At 47.8% G+C, this 26,527-nt stretch overlaps 1 protein-coding gene across 1 annotated transcript in view; it reads right to left on the bottom strand.

The window, feature by feature from the left end:
- HTRA1 (HtrA serine peptidase 1) overlaps positions 1–26,527 on the bottom strand; it is a 53,693-nt gene that overhangs the window by 15,901 nt on the left and 11,265 nt on the right. The window contains exons 2-3 of the mRNA XM_004050214.3: positions 10,150–10,249; positions 9,525–9,729 (exon numbers count right to left, since the gene is read on the bottom strand). Coding sequence (XP_004050262.2) covers positions 9,525–9,729; positions 10,150–10,249 — 305 coding nt within the window. The remainder of the gene's footprint in view (positions 1–9,524; positions 9,730–10,149; positions 10,250–26,527) is intronic.

Below are 26,527 nucleotides of genomic sequence, written 5' to 3'. Positions count from 1 at the left end.
AGGACACTGCCGCTTCTGTGTCAGGTGCATTAGGTACCTGGATCAGGGTGGGAGTGGCTTGACCCTGCCCAGTAGCCCACAGAACAACCACGGCATCATCAGCCTGATCCCTGCATCACCAAGATGTTATGCAGTGCCCAAGCTGGAACCTAGAACTGCCCTGTGCCTACACCCTTTCCAGGGATGGAGGGTAGCAATGACCCCTGCATAGAGACAGGGAAGGGGAAGGTCAGATGGGGCTGGAGTTCTCAGGGGACCAGGGACTGGGGAGGCAGCAGGAGGAATCCAGCCTGAGCTAAAGCCCCAAGTTCGCTGAGCATGCTCCATTAGCTCATAGGGCTTTATTCACAAAAATACAAATTCAAAGATAAAATTAAAACAGCGAGCTCAGGGCACAGGGCCTGTGAGTACACGGGTCACACGCTCATGCAGCTGGCTGTTCCAGCTTCTCCAGACAGGGAGGTGGTGGACCAGGAATTCTCCAGATGCTGGCTTGGCCAGTAATCTTTCACAGAGGACTGTGAAAAGCAATGACCCATTGATATTTCAGCTTCCATTCAGGGTTCTGAACAGCTTCAGAACCCTTCCACTCAGGGTTCCATTCAGCTTCCGTTCAGGGTTCAGAACAGACAAGGATGGGAGGTGGTGGACCAAGAGTGAGAAGCTTGGGATTCAGATTAGAGAAGGTGAAGGTTATCAGTGATCACAAAGTCAAGGGTGGTCACAGTGAGCAGAAAAGCCAGGGCAGGAAGGATCTGCCAGATGGGCACTGAGATCACCAACATATACAGACTGAGAAGAACGGTGTGACCAAGTTGCCATCATGTTTCTCCAACTGACATGTGATTACTACTGTCTAGGGAGGGGAGTGGAGAAGGTAGGATGGACAGGAGGGCAGCAGGGTAGAAGGGGTTCAGGTGGGAGAGATCAGATAAATGGGGAGATGAAGGGAGAAAAAAGGGAAAAGAGAAGGAGAAGGAGAACAGAGGACAGTGTGCAAAAACAGAGAGAGAGAGAGCACATAAATGAAAAAAATGAAAAGACTTTCCTCTTCGGTGTTTATGAACACCATCAAAATATTTAGTCTCCTTTACACTATATCAGATGTTTGCCATTTCCAATATTCCCTTACTCTTCAGTGTTTAAACCACAAAATGTCAACAGTGCCACATGTGGGCCCGACAGCTAATGACTGTATATATTCGTGGCATCCAGAGGAGGAATAATATTGTCTTGGTCAAGTCTAACTTGCGTCTCCTCCATACATCAGCCCTTTTGATCCATCCCCTTTCGTCCACCAACTTCAGAGCGGCTGATGCTGCTACAACAGCATGTGGCCATGGCAGATGCTCCAGAAATATTTACAAAATCAATGAATAAGTAAATAAATGAAAGAATGAACCAGCCAGGTCTTAAAACATCCATTAGGATATTAAAATTAGGTAATAACTGGGGTTAGCCAAGGCCTGGCATTTAGGTCTGGGTAACTGACTGGGTAAAGGATGCAGCCTGCTTTTCAGCTGTCGATAGGCTATAAAGCTCAGGGCTCAGGGAGGCAAAGGGAACAGCTTGTATCTCCCGGCTGTCATGGTGGACAGGGGCTCAGTCCTACTCTATTTGGTGGGCTCAGCGTCCAGCACACAGCAGCCTCTCAGCATCTGCTGAACTGCACTGAAGGCACTCTGGCTCCTCATTACCCATAACCACATAGAGCTTCTTTGAGCCCCACATGCAGGGAAGTTGCCCAGGATGTAGCATTCTTTTCAGGTTTATTTTAAAATGTTTAAAACATGTATAACCTCTTCTATATAAGAATAATTTGATATGGTCAATGAACAAAGGGCCTTTTATAATAAGTTAATTAAATATATATTTATGACATAAAATGGGAACACAGGGAAGGCCAGTGGTTTCTGTGAGCTGCCTGGTAGATAAAGCAAAGAAGGAAATACCATGAGTCACATGTTCCCATTATCAGATTCTGGTGCTTTGTTTAACCAAAGGAACTGTTAATTCACATGTTTACTAGGATAATTAGTCCTCAGTTCACCAGAAGGTCTTATTTCTCTCTTGCCACAGAAAGAGATCTGGATGGCTTTAGGAAACCAGCTACGGAACTGCATCAATGCTGCTATGATTGAGAGGTGATCGTATCATTGTGAATCTTTGTGCTTTCAGACTCTTGGGAGACTGACTACTTAAGACACTGGAGCTTTCCAGAGTCCCCGAAGAACCAGAACCAACAAGAAATGAGACAACACCCAGAGAAACTAGCTAACCAGAAACTTGTTCTGGAGGGTTCTAATAAACTCATGAGGTAACGACAGTTTGCAATTAGTCCAAGATCCAGGTTCTGCAGGCTGAGCAGAAATGAGAAATTAAGCAACTCCACCTGCAACTCTTGTCACCCAACTTGTTTCCTTGGCTGGCTCTCACTGTCCTTTCCATCTCAGCTTAGATGTCACCCCCTCAGATAAGATTCCCTGCCTACACTATCTGCTGTCTTTGCAGCCCGATACCTTCTACCCCTTCACTTGTTTGCTTCGTGCACTGTACTTATTGCCATATTTACTTTACGTCACCTGTTTCCCACACTAGATCTTAAGGCCCATGGCTTTGCCCACTATTGCTGCATCCTCAGCACCTAATAAGTATTTGGCCAAGACAGATGTTCAACACACATTTATAAAATCAGGGAATTAACAAGGAATCACTAAAAGAATGAACAAACTAGACCTCGAAAGATCCATTAGGATCTCAAAATTGGATAATTGCCAAATAGCTTGGAATTCTGACAAAGTCCTTTCTACCAATGTCACAGAGAAATAGACAAAAATAAGGCCTCCCTCTGCTATTGTGACAAGATCAAAGCTTCATCTCTGCAAAAAAAAAAAAAAAACCCACAATCTCTGGCAAAAGAAAGGGCAAACAAAATCAGCTTCTCTTCCTGCTCCCCGTGGCCACCTAGTGCTTCACCTCGCTTGGTTCTTATAAGCATTCCTGCCTCCAGCCACTTTCAGCTCCTCGAGGACAAGGTTTTAATTGCCTGCCACTGGGGCTGGCAATTTTTTTCCTGTAAAGGGCCAGGAAGCAAATATTTTTGGCTTCACGGGCCATGTGGTCTTCATCACAACTATTTAACTCTGCTGGTGCAGACTGAATGCAGCCATACACTCTACCTAAATAAGTGAGCATGACCATGTCCCAATAAAACTTTATTTACAAAAACAGATGTCCAGCTTTGGACTACTGGCTGTAGTTGGCCAACCCTGCACTCTGATACTCTGTCACACACTTGATAAACTGTCAAATGGAAGCAATTTGTATTCCCCCCTCAATGAAGAGGACAGGAGACATTCCTAAACAAATCCAGTCCCAACAACTTGGGAACTGCTTTGTCAGAACCATAAATAATAGTCTTAATCCAATTCCCTGAAAAGAGAGTGCCAGAGTGAAAAAAGGCATTACCATATTAAGAGAAAAATATAGCCAAAGAATTTCCTTGACAATCAACTAAGTTCTTGAATCCGGGCCAGAGAACACACAGGGGATCCAGTTCTGAGAGTTTGGGGAACTGAAACGTTTCCCAAGCCAGAAGGAGCTGCAATCAAGAGCTTAGGAGCCATGTCCCCATCCGCCTCTGGACAAAGCCTGGCACAAAATAAAAGCCAGCTTCTACTTCACTGTCTGGCTTCACATTCCCTCATGAAATATTGATTCCCGTCCCCCTAAAAATGGTAAAAATCAATACAGTAATAGAAGCCTCATAACGTCAACACCGTCTGTGGCATCATTAGCAAATGCAATGGTAGCCCTCAGAGTTCTCGGAGAAAAAGAAGAGACCACAAAATGCCCAGTACAGAAGGCGTTGGGGGAAAGAATCCAAAATGGAAAAACACAGAAACAAGAGGGGAGCTGGGGCAGTGCGATGTGCATTCCAGGCTCCCAGGCGCTTCCTTCATGAGGATGAGTGACAGATGACTCCAGAAGAGGGCAGCGGGTGAGCCCAGGCCCTGTGTTCTCTGATTCGCTTTTGGACGAGCTCAGGCCACTGAGTCAGCGCATCTGACCATCCGGTTGCCTGAGGAGAACCGGCGTGAGTCACGGCAAGCACCACCCCAGTCCACTCCCCGGCCACTGCCACGTCCTGGGGGGCTGCCTGAACCCCCTCACTCAGCTGACTCAGGGAAGATTCGCCATGCGCAGGGCCAAGTTCTGGTGGCCTGGAGAAGAGTGGCCTGCTCAGCAGCTCCCAGGACATGTAAAAGGCCCCAGGCCCCTCACCCACAGTGACCCCCCTCTGAACTTGATGAGGATCAGGGGTGTCGGCCTTCCTTCTCACTGCACCAGCCAGCTCAGCAGTAAGAGGACCCTCTGCAAACACAGCGGCCCCAGTGCCCAGAGGGCTCCCTCTGTGGCCACTTCAAACAGGTCTGTGGGTGCCACCTGGCCCAAAGGTGGCCGTGGGGTTGGGGGGGTGGCGCAGGCCTACAGGGGAGGGAGGAAAACCACCTCACAAGCCTCAACAAGGCCTTTTCCAAATATTTACCTGATTGTTGGCGTCAGGGAAAAGCACCCACGGGAAAGCTCACTGTTTCACCAGCGCTTTCCATTACCAAAGACCATAGACCTGCTGTAGCCCTGACAGGACCACGTGTCCATCAAACTCCAGGCAGGCAAAGCGGGGAGACAGGGGCATCTGCAGCCAGCCTGCTGCAGGGTCATTTCCTCATTGAATACAGGAGGGAAGCTCGATGCGGGAGCCCCGGGTGCCTTCCCCTCAATTCCATCCATGTGGCGGGTGCCCTTGCTTCCTCCAGGGCAGACAGCTGTGAACATCCTACTCGGAACAAGGTTGCCAAGCACCTCCTACCTGAGGACCGACAGCCGGATGTGCCCCCAACCCCGCAGTCCAGCTGCAGAGATGAACTTCATTTGACAAATGACTGAGGTGACTCTAAATTGTGATAAATAGACGAGGAGGGAAAAACCAAGAGTGGAATGCAGTTGTCCCTGGGGTGACGTGTCCCCAAAGTGAGGCAGTGGGGTTGAGGGGACTGGGGCATGGGGCGCTACCTCACACAGCGGGGTGGGGAGAGATGTCTAAGGCAGAATTTAATCAGAGGCCTGAAGGACGGGAAGGTTGGCTGCATGAGGAGCTGGAGAGGGACGCTCCTGGGAGGGGAAAAGCCAAGGCCCCAGGGGACAGCCCTGGCCTGCGGGAAGCAACCAAGGAAGGGGTGTCTGAACAGAGCAGGTGGGGGTGGAGAAAGGAGGGGAGGAGGGGAAGGGGAGGAGGGGCAGAGGGAGTGAGGGGTGCCCAATCAGGTGGGGCCCTCAAGGTCCTGGTAAGGAGTTCAGATCTCTCTCAGAACAGCAGGAAATCTGCAAAGGCTGTATATGAGATGGGAAGGACATGATTCCAAAGATGCTTTTCTCCAAGTTTCTTAATCAGCACAGCTGGACAAATAGCTGTAGCTAAAGTAACTTTCCCTCCTACCTTCTTCAATACATCCCATTACCTCTGCCTTGTACTCCAGCCTGAAGAAACCAAACTGCTCTCTTTTTACTTTTCTCTCTCCCTGTCCCCACCCCTGCCCCAAACTGCTCAGGAAAAAAAACCCCGCAGGGACAAAATGCCACCATTGGAAGAAAGCTTGACATATGCTGCACACAGCCAGTGGCTCATGTTAAACGCATTTGGAAAGAGTTTGTAACTGAAGCTGAACTAGTTTGCCCTCAAAGCTGCTTTCTATTAACATGTTTACACGCACACTGTCCCGACTTTCTGCAGCTGGGATTCCCTCCCCAGGCAGGCTGGCCCCAGTCATGGGTCCCAAGGAAAGGGGAATTTCAGATTTGGGCAGAAGCACAGAAAGGGATGCCTGGCCAGGGCTGCAGGTGGACACCTTCTCCCCTCCTCCTTGGAGGGAGACAGCAGGGCAGGCAAGAGGGGGCTGGTCCGTGAGTGTCTCCCAAAAGCTCTTCCGGGTCCCAAGACTCAGCAGGCAAAGTGAGCGCACATGTGTCTGCTCAGCAGTGAGAAGCAGAAAAGGAGTCATTTGGTCACAAGCCCAGAAACATCTCTGGCAACTTCAAGCCACTGGAGATGTGAGAGGACCTCCAAGAATGGGAGGAAAAGCAGATATTAAACTGGACTCAGAAAGTGCAAGAACTCAGGCAGTGCTGGGGGCTCAAGAGCAGGGGCTACAGCAGCTTCACCATGTTAGTCTCTGTGGGTGGCATCCAGCTTCACTTTGCGATTCCAAGGGGAGCCTCTGCTTGCCCTAACTGGGTCCTGTGTCCACTCCTTGGCCACAGAGGGTAGGACACCATGACCGATGGTCCCACCTACGCTGTCCGATGACGGACATGTGAAATGCCAGCTGTTGCTGCCAGAAAAGGGGGTAGGTGAGTGGCAAGTGGACAATGACCACAGATGTCCGTGGCAATTCTTATTTCACTGAAAGTCTCAAGAATAACACATTTACAGCCACGCGCAATGGCTCACACCTGTAATCCCAGCACTTTGGGAGGCTGAGGCAGGTGGATCACCTGAGGTCAGGAGTTTGAGACCAGCCTGGCCAACATGGCAAAACCCAGTCTCTACTAAAAATACAAAAATTAGCCAGGCATGGTGGTGCACGCCTGTAGTCCCAGCCACTCAGGAGGCTGAGGCAGGAGAATCACTTGAGTCCTGGAGGTGGAGGTTGCAGTGAGCGGAGATGGCGCCGCTGCACTCCAGCCTGGGCAACAGTAAAACTCTGTCTCAAAACATAAAAATAAAATGAAATAAACATGTTTATGAAGGACAACGGAGGCCCCTCCAAGTGAAATCAGGATGCCAGGGGAGGAGCTGCGCCCAGATGACAAGCCACCGAGTTAGTCACTGGGCCCACGGACGCGGCAGGCAGTCTCACCAGCTTCACTGGGTTACTCTTAAGTGGCTTTGGGGGAGGCTGGGCCACAGTCTCATATGACAAGGAGCCGTGTAGGTGATTTTCATTCCTCAAGCACAGTTTCTGCTGGTTCTGTTCTGCCTTCTCGGTTTTCCTGATCTCTTTCATCCTCTTTGTTATCCCTAAGATGACACAAAGCAAGGCCAGCCAGAGCCTCCCCCGAAATAACCCATCATCAAAACAAGGGAACAAAAGAGAAAGAGCTGGAAGAGATGCTGTTACTCTCCCTACTTTCAACTACTATCAGCAAAAAAAAGCAGTTTAGTCAGTGGAAACCAGTCTTTTGTGTGGGTGTCTGCAATTTAATATCCTTTCATTTCCAATTCCATTTTGAAAAGCCACATCAGTTCAATTTTAAATTTCAAGCACCCTTTCTTGGGGGGCTTGAAACACATGTCAAACAGCATGCTGCTGGCTGAAGAGCTAAACTCCCAAGACAGCAGGAGTCAGGTCAGACACTCTGCAAAGCTCGTCTATTGAGATCGTTCACATCTTGCCAGGACATGCCAGGGATGGCACGAGGAGACAGTCTCCACCTTGGCTCAAAATCGGAAAAGAATATCCCCCAGCCAGAAGCAGCTGCACGGTATTTGCCCACGCATTCCAAACACAAAGTTACTCAGTGGGGGCGGCATCCCGGCCAGCGCCTCGCCTGCACACAGCCCATACCCTGCTGCTGGCTGCCTCCCAAAGCTCCATGAGGCTGAACAGGCCCCACGCGTGGCCACAGGCTGTGCTATTCTGACTGGCTCCTTCCGGTGAGACTACCACATCCTGGATACCTTTCTAGCAGCCTGTTCCTAAACCAGATGCACCCGCCTTCCCATGGGCTGTTTAAGGTCAAGCTGTCCCACCAAACCACGGGGCCGGCCTCTATCCCTCCAGCAACAGCCATGGGCTTGGACACGTTGGGAGCAGCAGCCTGGTTGCCTTAGGAGGGCAGGGTCATGAGGTGTTTGCTGTGTGGCCTCACACAGGTTACTAGACTTCTCTGAGCCCCTGTTTCTTCTTCTCTAAAATGGGGATAACACAGCTATTATGCAGATTAGGTGAAAAAGAATGAAGGCAGAGGCTGGCCCAATAATCCTGTGACCAATAAACACACTTTGAAAGATCAGTTGTCGCTAGAAATTCCACAGTGACCTAATAGAAATAACACACAACTGCAGCCTCACTCAAGGCCAGTTACACACACCGGGCACAGAGCCTATATCTACCCAGAGCCTCTTCGGCCATGCCTGGCCACCCAGCCATAGAGAAGCTACAGGAACATCGGGGAAGGAGGGTTGTAAATGTGTTAGCTGGTGGTTTTCTGAAGACTGGCCGTAAAGGAGCCTGAGCTGGGCAGCAACTTGATGTTATAAAAAGACGGAGAAGGAGACCCGGAATCCTACCACCCAAACAGCACACGCAGAGCTGTTTCCAGAAGGAGGTGTAACCAGCGTGCCGCTGAACAGCACAAACAGCCGGATTAATTCCACGCTTGTCTGGAATTACTCAGCCCACACCCAGGTAAAGCGAGGCAAGCAGAGGGCTGGACAAGAGACCCCACCTGGCTCAGCCTCTGGTCTTTTCCTTGGCCAGAGGCAGGATTCCAGCCTCCTCTGATTGTTCCCTCCATCTGAAGTCTAGAAAATTATAAGGATGTGAAGAAACTGGAAACCACGCTTTCACTGAACATGCCACACAGCAAACAAAACCTCTCTCATTGACGTGTCGAGTGGGGGTTTTTGATGAGTCAGTAAGAAATGGATATTGTCCCAGACATGAAGACTTTGCTAAGCAAATCAACAGAGCAAAAATGATTGCAAAGAGAATATTTAAATAGAAAGCATTTTCAAATACAGCATTTCCCAAACTGATTCTGGTATGTCTCAGTTCTGCCTGCCCCCACAAAAAGCTGTATACTCAAATGATTATAATTTGGGCAAATAGTTCAGTCAACACCCTTTTGTAGGCAAGCCACATGCACACTAGCATACTAAAAGCTCTGAGAAGGTCTGGAAAGAAGAAATCCATTAGCTCTGTTTTAATTCAAGGTTTCCAAGATGTTTAAAGTATGAAACATTCTTTTGAAACACATCTCATAACCCCACAAAACCCCAGTTTGGGAGAGCTGGTTTGTTTTCAAAGTAACTGTTGACAAGTTAAGGATGGCTCAGTCTAAAACCCAGTAAATTCTATGTTCATTGTGAATGCATGACGTATCTGTGGAGGATAAATAAAATCTGTAACAAGAGTTGCCACAGGATTGGGAATGGGAAGGAGAATCAATTTTCACTACTTACCTACTAATTTCTTTACAAATCTATTGCTTTCTTTGACAAACATTTAAAATATTATTTTAAAAACTTTTATCTGGCTCCTTACAGAAGTTTTCCTGAGCCCCTTCCTCTCCCACACCCCCAGGCCATACTCAGCATCTCCTCAAGGCCCTCCTGTGACTGGTTCAGACTGGCTTCAGTGCCCCCCGAGAATCAGCTGCAATCAGAGAGCTCTGGTGCCTTTGCCAAGGGTGTTCCAGGGCATCTGAGAACTCACCTCTGCAGGTGAGAACACCCTTACCTGGTGGTCAATTTTGATGAGTGCAATGTCTGCTTTCTCATCCACATCCTTGATTTTGGCTTCATAAGTGGCACCGTTCTTCAGCTCAACTTTGACCCGGTGCTTGTTGGTCACCACGTGGGCATTTGTCACGATCAGTCCATCTTCCGACACAATAAACCCAGACCCACTAGCCACCGGCACCTCTCGTTTAGAAAACGGAAGCCTAAAATCCAAAGGAGTACACACTTAAGCCTGTAGCACCTTAAAATGAACGCTTCAACACATTGATTAATGGGTTGTGCAACAGCCACACACACCTAGCCATCGCTCCTTTACATATCGGGCTTAGCATTTAAACACTAAACATCCTGCCAATTTTTTGCATGCATCAAAAAATTCCACTTACAAAATATTCTTAGGGAATCTCTTCAGAGCCCGAGGTTCTTTAAACATTCAGAAGGGTCAAGAATGTAGATTTGTATAGTCGAATAGGGAAAATGTTCTAAGGGAGACACCCTTATCTTAAGTAGGAAGATATTCAGTGACACTTTGACACTTTAATGTATCTCAAAAATAGCTCTCATGTTTTGCTAGTGGCGGTGAAAGCTTCGGAGGTTATAGTAAAAAGGAAGGCTCTCTTTACTTGCGAAACAATTCGATATGAACCACGGCAGGGGCGATCTTCTCCACCACGTCCGCGATAAAGTTATATTTATGGCGCAAACTGTTGGGATCTTCCTGCCCTGAGAACAAAAGCAAAGAATAGATACTTAATGACACTCTGCTGTGGCCACCTAGAGAAAGACATGGGTTAGAGGAAGCCAAGATGCATGCCCAGCCTTTGGAATTCTGAAGGCGGAGTGAGCACAATTCCCCCACCTGGGCTCAGCTGCAAATGTCCATCCACCTCCCAAGGGAGTGCCCACCCAGGTAAGGCAGTAAAATCCACTAATGATAACCTCTTTGCTCAGATTCACCACAAAAACGTTGAGCAGAGGCACCAGCAAATGCTTCAACCTCACACCAGGCTTTCTAAGAAGCTGATGGCCCAAGTTTGTTTTTTGGGTTTTTTTCAATTTATTTTTAGATGGAGTCGCACTCTGTTGCCCAGGCTGGAGTGCAATGGTGCGATCTTGGCTCATCACAACCTCCACCTCTCCGGTTCAAGCGATTCTTCTGCCTCAGCCTACTGAGTAACTGGGATTACAGGCACCCACCACCTTTGTATTTTTGTATTTTTACTAGGGACAGGGTTTCACCACGTTGGCCAGGCTGGTCTCGAACTCCTGACCTCAGGTGATCCACCTGCCTCGGCCTCCCAAGGTGCTAGGATTACAGGTGTAAGCCACCGCACCCAGCCAAGGGTCCCTTTTTGATGTGGCATCACGTCCCTTCCCTGAGTCCCCACCATTACAAAGAAGCAACAACCCTCCTGAGAAACACTGCAGGAGCAAAGAGCACCGGGGCTTTTTCTAGGAGAGGCCCACCAGACGGGTACATCTGAGATTATTATGAAGAAACACGAAGGCAAAGGGGCAGCTCCTATCTTTCCCACTGACACCCCAAGGCAAGCTGAGGCCATTGTCTGTCCCCAAAGCAGTTTCCGCCATGCCTTAACCACGCGTTCCAACCCTGCCCGGGACATCCCAGACAAAAGGCATAAGAGGTGCCTTAAGACTGTGGGTGAGAAAAAGAGAAAAATCAAACAACCGTAATGCTTTATACCTACAGTCATGCACCACATAACATTTCAGCCAGCCGCGGACCTTAACACCATTGTTTTTACTATACCTTTTCTATGTTTGAATACACAAATACTCACCATTGTTACAACTGCCTACAGTATTCAGTACGGTAACCTACTGTACGGGCATGCATCCTAGAAACAACAGGCTCTGCCATCTGGCCTAGGTGTGGAGTGGGCTCTGCCATCTAGGTTTGCGTAGGCGCACTCTGTAACATTCCCACGGAGATGAAATCGCCTAACGACGCATTTCTCAGAACGTATCCCTGTTGCTCAGTGATGCATGACCGTTTATATTACAGTGAGAGGCCCCACGTGGTGGGCGTTTCCAAAGCTACTTTCAACAAAGCTGTCACATGTCCCGATGTGAGGCTCTCACCAGCACGGCTACAAGTTAGTTTCCATCAACCAGAGGCACATACCCAAGGTAACTGATTCAGAAACGGACTGCTAGAGATTCAGGGTCCTGGGCTCCCATTTTCGTGGCACGGGTGGTGGCAGAGGCAGTGTGTCCCTGGAAGTGCAGCCTTAGCCTACTACTCCGGCTCCTAATCTGTGCCACCTGCTGCTACCTTTTAACAAGTCTCTGCTAAAGCAGGCTGGAGGGGTTCCAGGCTGGTCTGCAGCTAAGAGCCATGCACCCCATTCTTCCCCCTTGGACTAGCTCAGCGTTGCACAAGCAGGCTCCAGGGACCCGCACTCCTCTGCTAGCTGCTCACTACAAATTGACAGGAAGCTTTCGGAAACTTTCATAGCAATTTCACATGGTAATCTTATGTCTGTTGCGCTGAAAAATGAGTAACTGGGGCTTGTATTTCCTGTCTCATATTTTGTATTTTGTAGGTATTTTGTGTCTCATTTACCAACAGGCCTGTGTGCCTGCCCCTAACACACATGCACATATACACAGAGATGCAAATGCACACACACACACAAACTCACACATACACACTATGCATACACACCCACACACGTACATGCATAAACACACCCACACACACACACCCACACTTACACACAAACTGTCACATAAACACCTATACACACTTCCACACACATTCATATACTCACAAATGTGCACATACACACATACAGTCACACATATATACATGCAAATGCACACATACATACACACGCATACACACACACATACATTCACACATATATACATGCAAATGCACACATACATACACACGCATACACACACACATACATTCACACATATATACATGCAAATGCACACATACATACACATGCATACACACACACACACACACACGCCTCTCTCATCACTAGAGTGGCAACCCTTCCCCAGGCTCCAGGCTGTAAGTAAAAGCTGTGAGACGTCCCAGCCCTCTTGTGACCCGTCACAGCTTCACACCCACTGGTTCCCACATCCCTGCTGCACTGGGTCACGAAGGGCCATAGTAACCCAACTTGACACCATGGGGCACAGGGACATCGGGAGGACCACCTGCCTCTCCCACGCTTGCTTTCTTGGAAGTGAGAGCGCTTCTGTGAACAAAGGGCCGCTTTCTATCCTAGCCCCTGACCTCTGAGTTGCTTTATTTAAAGAATGGGATCATCTCCTTTTACATAGCATGGTTTTTTTCTAAGGTACAGAAAAAGATCTGCAACTACCAGGAAGAATAATTTAACAAATTCAGGACAGTATCATATTATTATTTTTGCTTTCAAAACCCTTTCATCAGCTGCCTTAATTTAATTTTTTCTACCTTCATGTGGAATAGGAAAATCAGGTATCCTTCCCATATTATATATGGGGAAACTGAGGCTCGCAGACTTTCAATAACTTCTCCATGGACACTGAAGTTTCTTAATAGAGAGTATAAGTAACAGATCTGGGCAAGCCCTCCCAAGCCCACAGTGTCACCAGATCTACAGCTTCTCACTTCAACACTGGCCTCCTACAGATCTGCTACCCTCCCAGGTTTCCAGGTAGTTGCAAATAATTGGTGTGTCTCCCCGAGCACTCCAATGGGAGGTGTAAATAAGGGAATGGAAATGTTCCTTCTGAAAACAGAGCCTGGTGAATGTCACCAGACAGCTGTAAACAAACGCATCTGGGCTTCCTCAGACCAGCTTCCTGGGGAAAGGCCAAGAAGAGGTTTAACTCCAGCCAGGCCAGAACACAGAGACAGCGTGGTGTTTCAGAAACTCTCACAAGAAGGACCATTACCAGCGCCTTCCCACTAAGGATCATTAACTCACTTCCTCTTTCTGGCTTCCTGAATTAGGTATGGGAGAATTTGCCCACACCAGGGGCAAAAATGAAGATGGATTGAAGATGGATTTTGCTGGGTAAAATGAGAGGCAGTTCCCTTCCCACACAGCCACAGAAAGTGGTTCCAGGGTCTGCCCACCAGGAGAGCAACAAGGGAGATCAAGGAGGATCTGGCCTGGCCACTGGAAGGCCCAGTTCCAGCCTCAGTCCACTGAGCAGCCTCCATTTCCTCATCTGTAAGATGGACCAAATGCCTCTGGAATGAGATGTGAAGTCTGTTCCAGCTCCAACCTTCTATGTCCCTGTCTCTTCCTCTCCCCAGCGTGCTGCAGGAAGATAAATAACATGTGAAATTTGAGATCAGGTCCAGGACTCTCCAAATTCTGCAGATGAGGAAACAGAAAAAAGGAGCAGTGGGAGCACAGACCATATGACAATGCTGACTGACAAGCCTTCGTGGTGCATCTCAGATGAAAAAGCAACCATTGACTTCCATTCTTACCATCCCTGGGTGGACCAGTGGCAACAGGAAAATAGAACAGGAATAACTAAACAGAAGAAACATCAACTAACTGTTCAAAGATGGACAAAATGTCAACTGAAAGAAGAAGAAATATTTGGCTTGTCCAAATGCCATTTCAGAGTGAGGAATAAAAGTGTGTCTAAAAGCAGCTTGGTTCAGTGTTAGATTCCTGTTCCATTAAACTACATGGAGTGGCCACTGCCTGATGGTCTACAGACACCCTGGCTGGCCCATCTGCTGTAATCTCAACTGTGGGTCAACTGTCTTCCTTCCAGAGGAGTCAATCCCGATGGAGAATCCCCATAGATGGGCCCAGGCTGGCTCTGCCACTGCCTACTCTCCAAGGGGTTCAGGGGACAGAGGGTGGGGGCATCCACTGCTCCTTCTTTCTGTTTCCTCGTCTATCAGCATGAGGAGAAGGCTGGCACAGGCTCTGGCCTCAGATGGACCAGAGTGTGACCCTCAGCAGGGTACTCACTAGCTGTGTGGCCTTGGACGTGTTACCTGACTCCTCCAAGTGTTAGCCTCTCATCCATAAAATGTGGTAACACCATCTACCTCAATGTGTTTTCTATGCATGTCATGATCTACTGTATATGAAATGCTTGATCAAGCCATGGCATACAATTTAGAAAGAAGAAAATCCAAAGGACTGGCCACGGTGCTGCTCAGTGGCAGCTCTGCATAGGTGCAAGCACGTCACACACCAGTGGCACAGCAGAGAGGTAAAGGGAGGTGTCTGGAGACCCACTCAGCCACCTCGGCGCCTCCTAACGATGTCGTCATATCACTGCGAAGGTATGATCCAGGGAAGCTGTGTGGCAGGCTGTTTTTTCTGGCCTTCACGTGTGTCTCTTCTCCCTAGCTTAGAAGGGTACCCCACAGACACTACAGAAGGGAGACAGGGCCAGGTCAACAGATAACCTAGCCTGAACTGCAGCCCAGGTGAGCTCTTAAACCTGACGAAGCAACCAACCTGAAGAAGGCCAAGTAACGCCCTAGTAGGTAAGGACCATGCCTCCTCCCCACACTGTTCTGTTAAGCCAGAACTGAGGCAGCAGAAGGCAATGAGGACGGGAAGCCCCCTGAAAGGTCAAGGCCTGGCCATTTTACCTGCTCCTTAATTGAACAGAAAGCTGGAACTGGCTGCCGTTCAGTAATGGACCACACAATGAGGCATGAGAAAGAAACAAAAGGCATAGAGATTGGAAAGGAAAATGTAAAACCATCTTTATTTGCAGATGATATATATGATAGTCTATATAGAAAAATTCTAGAAATCTACGAATATATGACTGCGTTTATCAATGTCACAGGATAAGAGGTCAATAAATAATTTCATTTCTATGTATTAGCAACAATTGGAATCAAAATTTTTAAAATATAACTATAACAGCATCAAAAATAAATATCAAATAATTAGGGAAATATTTAACAAGATATTTGCAAGATCTGTACATTGAAAGCTACAAAACGCTATCAAAATAAAGAAGACCTAAATAAATGGAGAGAATACCACACTTGTAGATCAGAAGATTCACTATTGTTAAGCTATCAATTTCTCACAAATTAACCCATAGATTAAGCATACTCTCAGTGAAAATTCTGAGCAGGAGTTTTTGTAGAAATTCACAAACTATTTCAAAAATATATGTGGAGAGCACAGAGCCTAGACAATCCAGAGTAATTCTCCAAAATAAAAAACTGAATGACTTATACAGTGCTACATGATTTCATTTTTAAGCAGAAAAACTGAGTAACTAAGATTTGTAAAATGATAAGTTACAACAATTTATAGAGATGGATCTTTCCACTTACCTAGTAAATATTTATCATTACTGATTTTTAACACAACAAATGGCCCATTAAGAGTAGCCAACATTTCCTGTAACTTTATAGTTTAAAAATTGCCAGGATTCAATCCCAAGATAATAAATGATTCATCTTTCCTCTTTGTAAACTACTAGTCAAGCACACAACTTCATAAATGTTGCTTCCTTGAAGCACATCATCCCTGGAGTTTTACACATAATACTTCTTAATTGCTTTCAACAACTTCTTTCAAGGTGGAAGAAAACAGATGTAGGCAGTGTAGATAAGCTTCAGTCATTATTCTCCAATATGTCATGTTACTGAAAAGAGCAAGGCATTAAGTGTTTGACATTCATTATCACACTGAACAAAATTTGTTGCAGTAAAAATGAAAATCACAGTATGGGGAGTATGAATTAAAGGATAGACTTTTATCTGTGTTTCTCTCAAAAGAATAAGCACAAAATGAATATGTGCTTTTTTTTTTTTTTGAGACGGAGTCTTGCTCTGTAGCCCAGGCTGGAGTGCAGTGGTGCAATCTCGGCTCACTGCAACCTCTGCCTCCTGGGTTCAAGTGATTCTCCTGCCTCAGCCTCCTGAGTAGCTGGGATTACAGGCACCCGCCACCACACCCAGCTATTTTTTGTATTTTTAGTAGAGATGGGGTTTCACCATGTTGGTCAGGCTGGTCTCAAACTTCCGACCTTGTGATCTACCTGCCTCAGCCTCCCAAAGTGCTGGGACTACAGGTGTGAGCCACCGCACCTGGCCGAATATGTGCTTTAAATACATCAAGATGTATGCTTCTTTCATCTTTAAGGCAAAAATGCCAGGTAAAGATTAGATCTGAGGCAGGAAGAAGCCAAAATCATATCCTTATGGTCCTAATCCCATGGTTCCCATAGTGTGCCCCAAGGGACCCCAGAGTGCCACAGAAAATTCATTGATATTTCAGGTTTTCTAGGGAAATACAGTGATACTTGATCACTGTTAGACACCTTGTAAACTAGCTCTAGATTGATCATAGTTTTGAAATCAGATCACACTACATCCCTTTTCATGATTCCATATGAAGTTGGATTTCTGGCAGTCACTGTGATAAAAAGCATGTACCACACAAAAATCAGAGTTGAACTGGAAATGGGCATGGTGGTGTCCAATCTGATTCCAAGATTTGAAAAGTCATGTGACACCCAACAGGTGCACATATCCCATTCATAAGTAATCATGCTTATTGAATAATGAAATTAAAATGTCTTTTTTTAATGACCACTGTGTTATAGGGACACAAATACTTATCAAATTGTTTGGCCTCCACTAATTGATAAATGGAACTGTTGGGTATTTTTTGGCCTTACTGGGGACCACGAAAAAATGACTGCACTACTGTATTAGTCCATTTTCACACTGCTGATAAAGACATACCTGAGACTGGGTGATTTACAAAAGAAGGAGGTTTTATTGGACTTCCAGTTCCACGTGGCTGGGGAAGCCTCACAATCATGGTGGGAGGCAAGGAGGAGCATATCATGTCTTACATGGATGGCAGCAGTCAGAGAGCTTGTGCAGGGAAACTCCCCTTTATAAAGCCAACAGATCTTGGGAGACTTATTCACTATCATGAGAACAGTGCGGGAAAGATCTGCCCCCATGATTCAATTACCACCAACCGGGTCCCTCCCACAACATGTGGGAATTCAAGATGAGATTTGGGTGAGGACACAACCAAACCATATCAACTACTAAAGGTGCCACCAATCATGACAGTTTGGGAACCTCTGCCTGATGCTCTTGGGCTCTCTGCAGTGGTTGGGCCTGAATCCCTGCATAGGCACAAGGAGCAGAGGTGGATAGACAGCAAACATCCACAAAGCTTCAGCGTGGAGCCCTCCATCTGCCCTGTGAGGGGCCCTAGCAAAGTGCTATCATCACGGCTTCTAGAGAGTATACAGAAGTGAAAGAGTGAAGCTGCAGCTGGTTGGGGCCATGGTCTCCTGCCCTCTGTCACACATCTATCCCATCAGGGTGGCTGCCAGCATTTGGGGGAAGAGGCTAAGGGAAAAGTAAAACTGGATAATCATTTTGTTCAGGTTAAATGAGACATATTTGTGTGCTTTGAAGTCCCTTCTGTGTCTAGTTAAATTGCTATATCTATCCTGCTATATGTGTGGTCTCCAGGGACACCCTATGGCAGGGGAACCTCCTGGTTCCCCTGGTGCAGGCCAGAGGTTAGACAGAAGACAGTGAGTGTGTGGGTAGTAGAAAAATATTGAATTGATCATAATAATAATCCAAAAACAATAAAAGTAATAATAAATTATTCTATTTTCTCTGTAGGAAATATTACAAAAGCATTGTCACATGAAAAGGTGAGCAAAGAGTTCACAGCCAAAAAATAGAGGAGGAGAGAGGGGCATTTTCAAGATGACGGAGTGTTCAGCAGTTACCTTTTTTTAATCTTATTTTTCTGATTTTGTGATGTTTGTAGTATTTGTCTATTTTCTGAAGTTTGTCATTTTGGGCATTTTCTTTTTTCAATCTATATCAATAACAGTTTCATACCTAATGTTATATTCATAATTTTGAGGGGTGTTTTTCTTTAAGAGGGTATCCTGAATTGTACAAGTTTCAGATTCCATAAAACCTGGACCTGCCAGTGGGAGAAGGTGCCAATTCCTGCTCAGGTGGCAGGTCCCACTGTCCCTTGTCCTCCCACCGCCTCCCTCCAGAGCACAGGGCTGGCTCCCAGCATGAGGGGCACTCACGCCACGCCAGCAGGACACCAGAGCTATGCCTATAGGACATGCTGCCTCGGCCAGACAACTAGCAGGGACCCTCAGTCACCAACACTCCATGGCCAGCATGGGGGCTTCACTTCAGGGGACCAAGGCAGCTTTCCCTGGCATTCCCATTAGACTCCCAGGCCAGCTCTCTCCCCACACTGGCCAGCAACTAACCTAGGTGTGCCAACCCCCTTCATTGCCCCTGCAGGACCCTGGGGCACTGCCCCTGTTCTTGGCTCTGTCCCTTGTCCCTTCTCCCTGCAGAGCTTCCTGCCCTCGCCCGCCCTGATGTGGCAACTGGGGTTCACAAACACAGAGCATCTGGGATGGGTAGGAACACCAAGTTGTACTCCAACCCACACACGTTCCCCGTGGGGCCAGCCACACTAAGAAAGGTCACACCTTTCGGCTCTAAGTTAATGCCTCCATGCCCACTTCTGCCCCGTACAGCTGTGTGACTTCAGACCATGAATGTCCCTGCTTCAGCCTCAATCTCCCTTTCTGTAACACGGAGCTAATATCACCTACTCCACAGGGCTTGGGAGTCCTAGGTGAGATTGCACATAAAGCACTAAATATCATGTCCCATCTTCAAGGCCAAGGCCACCTGCGTTTCCGTCTCCCAGCTCTCAGCCCAGAGCTGGGTCCCCACATCCCTCCCGGGTGCATTTCAACACCTCCAAGTGGCTCTTCTCAAGCTTCTGAAGCTTCCAAGAATCCCACTCTACGCTAATTCAGGCAGGCCTCACCTCTGTCTTCAGTGTCTCCCCCTAACTGATAATGCCACTTTGGGGCACATAAACTTCCTGCAGGATCCCCGCAGCCATCTCCATCTCCTCGGGCCCACGATCCCCTCTCATTCGCCATGTGGCACTGATTCCTCCACTCTCCCCACGACTCCTTAATGCACAACTCCCACCCTGCAGACCTCTCCCCACACCTCCAAAGTGCTCCACCCCATCCCCCTGCATTCATGTCTCCTTTCCTTCCGGCCTGGATGATCTCATTCTCCTCACCTCCAGCTAGTCAAATCCCACCCAACCTTCAATGTTAGCAATAAAATAATATTATCAATAAGAATAATAGGATCTATTTATTGTAGAGCATCTACTATATGTCAAGCCCAATAATAGGCACAAATGTTACCTCTAATTATTCCTGCAAGCCTGCAAGCCTGCAGGGTGCATCTTATCACCAGTCTACAGAAAGATGAAAAAAACAAGGATCAGAGAATTAAATCATGTTGCCCAAAACCTCAGAGCTGGCGAGTGGCAAAAGCAAGAGCCTAACCCCACCTGTCTGGCTCCCAGGCTAGCCTCCCTCCTTGGTCCCCACCTTCTCAGCCAGCCTCCAGCCCCCCGCAGCCCACACCATTGTGGGAACATGCTTCACACTCGGTGAGATCAGGGCCAGGACGCAGGATTAACAATCTAACCTTCCCTTCCAGCCAGAACAATCCCCCCTTCCAATTTCTCAGCTGAGTTGATACGTAGAGCTAATTTGGAAAACAGAACGCAGTGTATTCGAGGGAAAAGAAATGAATCCTCCTTTATTCACAGGAAACAGCATGTTCCCAAAATTCAAATCAGTTGCAAGAGCAGATTGATCCAATCAATGGCATTTTAATGCACTGTCCTAGATTCAAGACTAGCTACATAATATGCAGTACCCAGTACAAAATGAGTATGTGGGGCCCTTTGTTCAAAAATTGTTAAGAATCTCAAGAGAGCAACAGCAGAGCATTAAAACAGGTGCGGCACCCTTCTGAACACGGGGCAAGGTGTGACTGCACAGGTCCATGCCCATGGGGCCAGCTGTGCCTGCATTTCAAATTCATTTGATTTAATACCCCAAATCCAGATTTAGCACAGAAAAGCATCTCAGGAGCTGCTCAGGTGCTACTGGAGATGCTGCCTTAATTTGGTCAAACTCGGCCGGGCACAGTGGCTCACGCCTGTAATCCCAGCACTTTGGGAGGCCGAGGCAGGCAGATCACGAGGTCAGGAAATCAAGACCATCCTGGCTAACACGGTGAAACCCCGTCTCTACTAAAAATACAAAAAATTAGCCGGGCGTGGTGGCGGGCGCCTGTAGTCCCAGCTACGAGGGAGGCTGAGGCAGGAGAATGGCGTGAACCCAGGAGGCGGAGCTTGCAGTGAGCCGAGATCGCACCGCTGCACTCCAGCCTGGGCAACAGAGTGAGACTCCGTCTCAAAAAAAAAAAAAAAAAAAAAAAAAGTCTGTCAAACTCAGGAGCCCAGGAGCAGTCTGCGGGGGCTGATACAGTCCCCCACCTGCAGGGAGGCAAGGTACCCATCCTCTCTGCAATGCCAGAACAGTGCATACTCAGCCAAGGCAAGCTGTGCAGCCCAGGCAAGCCCCTCATGCTGACGCTTCCTCACATTTACATTCTAATGTCTCTTCCAGTTTGCAAATCACTTGTGATTCTTCGCCTGATTTCTTCCACTTTAACTACCAGCAAAGGTATTCCTACTTTAAAGATTACAAATAAGAATACAACCCAGTACCAACTATGGCCAGGATTCAGGGTTAAGGATGAGATGTGAAGACAAACTCAGCCAAAAATATGGCTGGATTGGGCCAGTGTCTGCTCACCAGGATGGAGGCCGCGATGAGCTAAGAAACTGGGCAGGTCCGTCAGCGGCAGCTTATCCGCCTCCCCTGTCCTAGCCTCCCTTCCTTCTGCCATGTGGGTCTGGGCATAAATGACAAGAAAATAAAAGTTCTTTCAAAGGCAGGAGCATAAAATGCATCATGCAGAGGTTGGAAATTAAGGCCAATGGATAGCATGTCCCATCCTCACTTGAAGGGCCAGCAACCTCTCAACCATGTAAGGACAAGGAGAAGTAACCGTGCAGGAGACAGCCTGCTGGGCCCCCACGGCTATATGCTCAAAGTCCTGCTCTAAAGCCTGAGACATTTCTCCTGGTCGCCTGCAGACACACTGCCGCTCTCTCTGGCAGGGCTGCTAGACCCCAGTCAGAAACTGTAAATAAAGAACGCCAGCACAGCAGGCCTCTAGTGCAGTGTCAGGAGAACTTGGAATAATCTTTGGGAATGGCTCAGTGAAGTCTGGGACACACTCCTCAGCTGCCATCAGTACTTTCCCAGTCCAGCAACCCAGCAGGAGTGAGGTCCAGCCTCGGGGCCCCATCCTCCAGGTGCCAGCAGCTTTTGGGAGGTCCAGAATCCAGTGACACCCAGAATTTCCTGGGGTGTATGTGGGAGGTACATGCTGGAGGCCTCATCTTCATCTTTAGCCGTCTGAGGGGCTCATCTTATATTTCTTTGGCATCCCCTTCAGCCCCGAGCATGGCTAAATTAAAAGTAACTACAGGCCAGGCATGGTGGCTCACACCTGTAATCCCAGCACTTTGGGAGGCCGAGGAGGGCAGATCACGAGGTCAGGAGATCGAGACCGTCCTGGCTAACACAGTGAAACCCAGTCTCTACTAAAAATACAAAAAAATTAGCCAGGCATGGTGGCGGGCGCCTGTGGTCCCAGCTACTCGGGAGGCTGAGGCAGGAGAATGGCGTGACCCCGGAAGGCGGAGCTTGCAGTGAGACAAGATTGCACCAATGCACTCCAGCCTGGGTGACAAAGTGAGACTCCATCTCAAAAAAAAAAAAAAAAAAAAGTAACTATAAAGAGGCTACTTGCTGAATAAATAAATCCAGACCCAAATCCAGATAGGACTCCCAGGAGGAGAAGACACACCGGGAAACTTATCGGCAGGTGCCCAAGGCCACTCTCATCCACTTGGTTCCACTCACAGCTCAGCACCTTTACAGAGAGGCGGGGGAGAGCAAATGCAGTCAGGGCTGGATACAAGCTCAACCACCCCTCTAGCGCTCCTCTTACTACCCAGCCTCTCACTGTCCCAGCGGAAGGCCCCCCCACCTGCATTTCTGATGGGGCAGGGGTGCAATAGCAGAGACAAAGCAGAGAGAATGCAAGGGCTGCAGGCCCAGGACAACTGGGACCGAGTGCCTGCAAACGGTCAGTCGCTGGGTGGCAGGAAGAGAGGACCTGGAATATTGATCTTTACACTAAATGCAGGGTCCCCACCACTGAACTTTACCTGTCAGGACTGGAATGTGGGCTCCACCCCTCTGGACGAGCCACAGGCACCTGAGGGCAAGTTGGACGTCTGCAGCAGGTGTGAGTAGGCCTGTCCAGACAGGACCCAGATGGAGGCAGGTGGTTAACTAACCTGATGCTGTGCAGCTGGGGAGAGGGGCTGGTCCACGTTCGGGAGGCCAAGGATGACTCTTCCCTAAGAAAAGCTCCCTTTGTGAGGTTTCTCGCTGAATTTGAGAATGATCATGAGAAGCACAACGGGAGCAGGCAGAGGAGTGGGGAAAGACAGCACGTGGGCTGCATTTAAATGAGCCGTGAACTGCAGAGAAACACAGAGCGCTTCCTCCTCCTCCAGGGAACTTGGACTATGTTCTGTCAGAGGGTCAGGAGATAAATCAGTTTTAAAAGGTTCCTAATGGCCAATGAGGCATGAAGCGAAAGGGGATGGGGCCTCCTGTCTGCAAGAGGGGTTGCCTGAGGAAAAGAAAAAGCAGCATATATGACCCAGTGAATGCAGCAAAGCTGCCCCACAACACTCATTTCTTTCCCAAGTTTTCAGTTTGAGTGGCTGCATGCTGTCTGGCCCGCTCCATTAAATTCCAAGGAAACTTGTCAGCCACGGCTCCAGCCCAGAGCCCGGCCCAGCACTGGTCTGGGGCACGGAGGCAGCAGAAACAGAAGCGAGACCTTGCACATTCCAGGAAACCAGACCCCCATTCTAATTGCTGCTGCTGGTACTGCACATTCCAGGGCGCCGGGGACATGGGCATAGAGGGGCCTGTGCGACTGGATTTCCTCGAATTCTGCAAAGAAAATGCACAGGAAGGACAATGGCATTGCTAAGTGGTGGCCCAGGCAGCCAGCTGAGGTCTAAAGGAAACCTGAAACCCTATGCACCATCAGGGCCACTGTCTGCAAATCTAAGGAAAGACACGGCCAATGGCCCTCAGACCTACTCTTGTTAAAATACACTGAATTCATAAGCAGGAATTATTATTTGTTTAAAAAGGCTAAAATCTGAATGATGAATGACCACGCTCTGTCTTTTGTATAGAAACAAAGAAATGAAATTCAGGAGAGTTTCGTGTGGCCTCTTTCTTTCCTTTTAATGAATCAAGGAGGAAGAGGCGGGGGAGCCGGGAGCCTGGCCTCGACTTTCAGCACACATTGGCACTTCCAAGTGTTGGCAGCCCCTCTCTTTCCGGGACAGTCTCCCAGACGGCTCCAAGTGGGAAAAGCTCGCCGGACGCCAGACCTCAGGCTGCTCCCCCGTCCTGCATGTCCCGGGTGCCTTGAGCAGTAACTGTTGCAGGGGCTGGGCCAAGACTACAGCAGATGGTGCCTGGAAAAGTCTGTGGCAGGTGAAGTGAAGGAGGAAGACTTACCCAAACAAGGCTAAGGCAGTCTCTCTCAAATAGAGTAGATTCGAAATGTGCTTTCGGGGGGGCACCTGGCCAGCTGGCTGTGAACCCCTCACTGTGCTGTCAGTCACAAGCACAGCCTAGATCTGCATCTTTGGCTTTACTGGGAAAAGATGCCTTTTCCAGAACAACTATGTTGTTGTTTATGTTGTCTATGTTTAAAGGCGCCTGTCATTGAAAATCACTTTTCAGACTCACTGGCAAAAAAAAAAAGAAAAAGAAAATTGTGTTTTTCAGTCCTTGCTTGATCTATTGGGTTTGATCGGTGCTGTTACATTTGATAGTCTTTTCTGGCCTATTTTATGTATTAGGGAAAAGCTTCCAATCAATTCCACTGCACAATTTTTTTTTCAGATGCCTCCTGAATGCCCAACATGATGTGTCTATTATTATCTTCGGGGAAACAGCTGACTGCTCGGTTCACAAAAACACCATTAACTTTGCTCTTGATAAGCGTCTGGCTCCGGTCCTGACCTTCGCAGATTTCTCAGCTGGGTTCGCTTCCTGCGCTGACTCCTCAACATAGGTTGTTATGTCTGGAGCTGCCGGGGCTGTTCAGTCTCCCTAGCCCTCCAGCCTCTGGCCACGGACTGGGAGGCAGTGCCCACCCGGGTTGAGTCTGTCCCCCTGGTGCAGGAGGAGGGCCTGAGGCTGCAGAGAGGCAGAAGAGACGTGAGGGAGGGAGGTGATGGTGAACGAGCCCCTGTATCAAGGAAGAAGCCAGTTCTTCCAAGCAGTACCCAGCCCCCATGCAAGGGGAACTTGTGAAACAGACACAGACGCCAGAAGGAAGCTTTGGCTCAAATAAGAAATGAAGAGTGGTCCCGGACCCAAAACAAGCCACTTCCCCTTCCTGGGCCTCAGTTACCTCAGTGGTAAGATGAGGGGGTAGGCTAGACGGTTTCCGACATCCTTTCCAGCTCCAAAAAAGTTCTATGATCTAATAAATCTGAAAAGTGCATTTCCTCATGTTTTCCTTTCAGTGCGTAATCCCCATCCATATAGAATATTCTTGGTTTTAGTGCTGGCTTCCTGAGTCAGGTGCTACAGTTTCTTCCAGTGGAAACAGTATCACCTCTGCAGTTTAGACTTTCGCAGTGACTTTCCAGGCTGAAATTAGGATTCCCCATCAGGGAGGGGAGATAAAACAGACGTCTGGTCTCCCTGTATCCATTAAAAGGCATATTTTTAATCATAAAATGGAATGAAATAATGATCCATGCTACAATGTGGACAACCTTGAAAACATTATGCTAAGAGACAGAAGCCAGTTACGTATTCTTTGATTCCATTTATATGAAATGTCCAGAATAAGCAAATTCATAGAAATAGAAAATGAACCGGTGGTTTCCTACGGCTGGGCAGAGGAGAAGTATGGGGTGGCTACTAATGGATACGGGGTTTCTTTTTACGGTGATGAAAGTGTCCTGGAGCTGGTAGTGATACGTGCATGATTGTGAATATATAAGAACAGCAAATTGTACACTTTAAAGGGGTAAATTTTATAGTATGTAAATTATCTCTCAATAAAGCTGTTTTAAAAAGAAAAATAATCGTGTTCTTTCTTTTTACTTTTTTAATGTGACTACTAGAAAATAATTTTGTATATGCAGCTCCTGTTGTACTTCTGCCTATGAGTACAAAACATTTGAATAAATATTTTCATCACTTTTCAAAACAGACCAAATCAGTCTGGCCTCCTCCCGCATCCTGGACAGAGCTGGCATCCGAGAGGCTCAGTGCAGCGAGCTCTGGGCTGGGCTTCCTGAGACCTGGGTTCTCTGTCGCCTCCTAGCTTGTGACCTCCAGCCTTCAGGTCACCTCACTGGTCCCAGGCTGCTCGCCTGAGACACGAGTGTTAGAAGGACAAGCCGACAACCACCCAAGCCCCTCCCAGGTGAGACTGTCTGTGATCACAACTCACCCCTTCCCCAGGTAGAACCAAGTTTTAAAAGTGCTCGTTATTCTACCCCAAACATTGCTCAACTCTAAGAGCCATCAACCTGAGAATAAAAGTAACCTGTAAGACCAAAAAAGGAATCTAACAGTGAGCAGAATGGCTGGGGTTTGGCACCATCTTCTTCCATTATTCCTGAAGGATTGCTTTTGGGAGAATTTCTTTCAGTGACTTACGAGGTTGAAATTCTAGAGCTGATGGCAACAAATATGGCTACAACCCTTCTAGAAAATAATTTGGCAATTTATACCAGATCCATAAAAATTCCATATCCTTCTTCCCAGTTTTTGTACTGCTTAGTACCTCTCCTAAGAGAATGACCCTAGATACAGAAATAGCCATAAACATGAAAATGTCCATCTCAGGATTGTTTAACATTGCAACCTTGGCCCAAATGGATGTGAACAGGGGAACAGTTAACCAAACGGTGGCAA

This window comes from Gorilla gorilla, chromosome 8 (assembly GCF_029281585.2).
Source record: "Gorilla gorilla gorilla isolate KB3781 chromosome 8, NHGRI_mGorGor1-v2.1_pri, whole genome shotgun sequence".
NCBI classification, from domain to species: domain Eukaryota; kingdom Metazoa; phylum Chordata; class Mammalia; order Primates; family Hominidae; genus Gorilla; species Gorilla gorilla.
The sequence above is the reverse complement of the archived record's forward strand: the minus strand, read 5'-3'. Positions and strand labels throughout refer to the sequence as shown.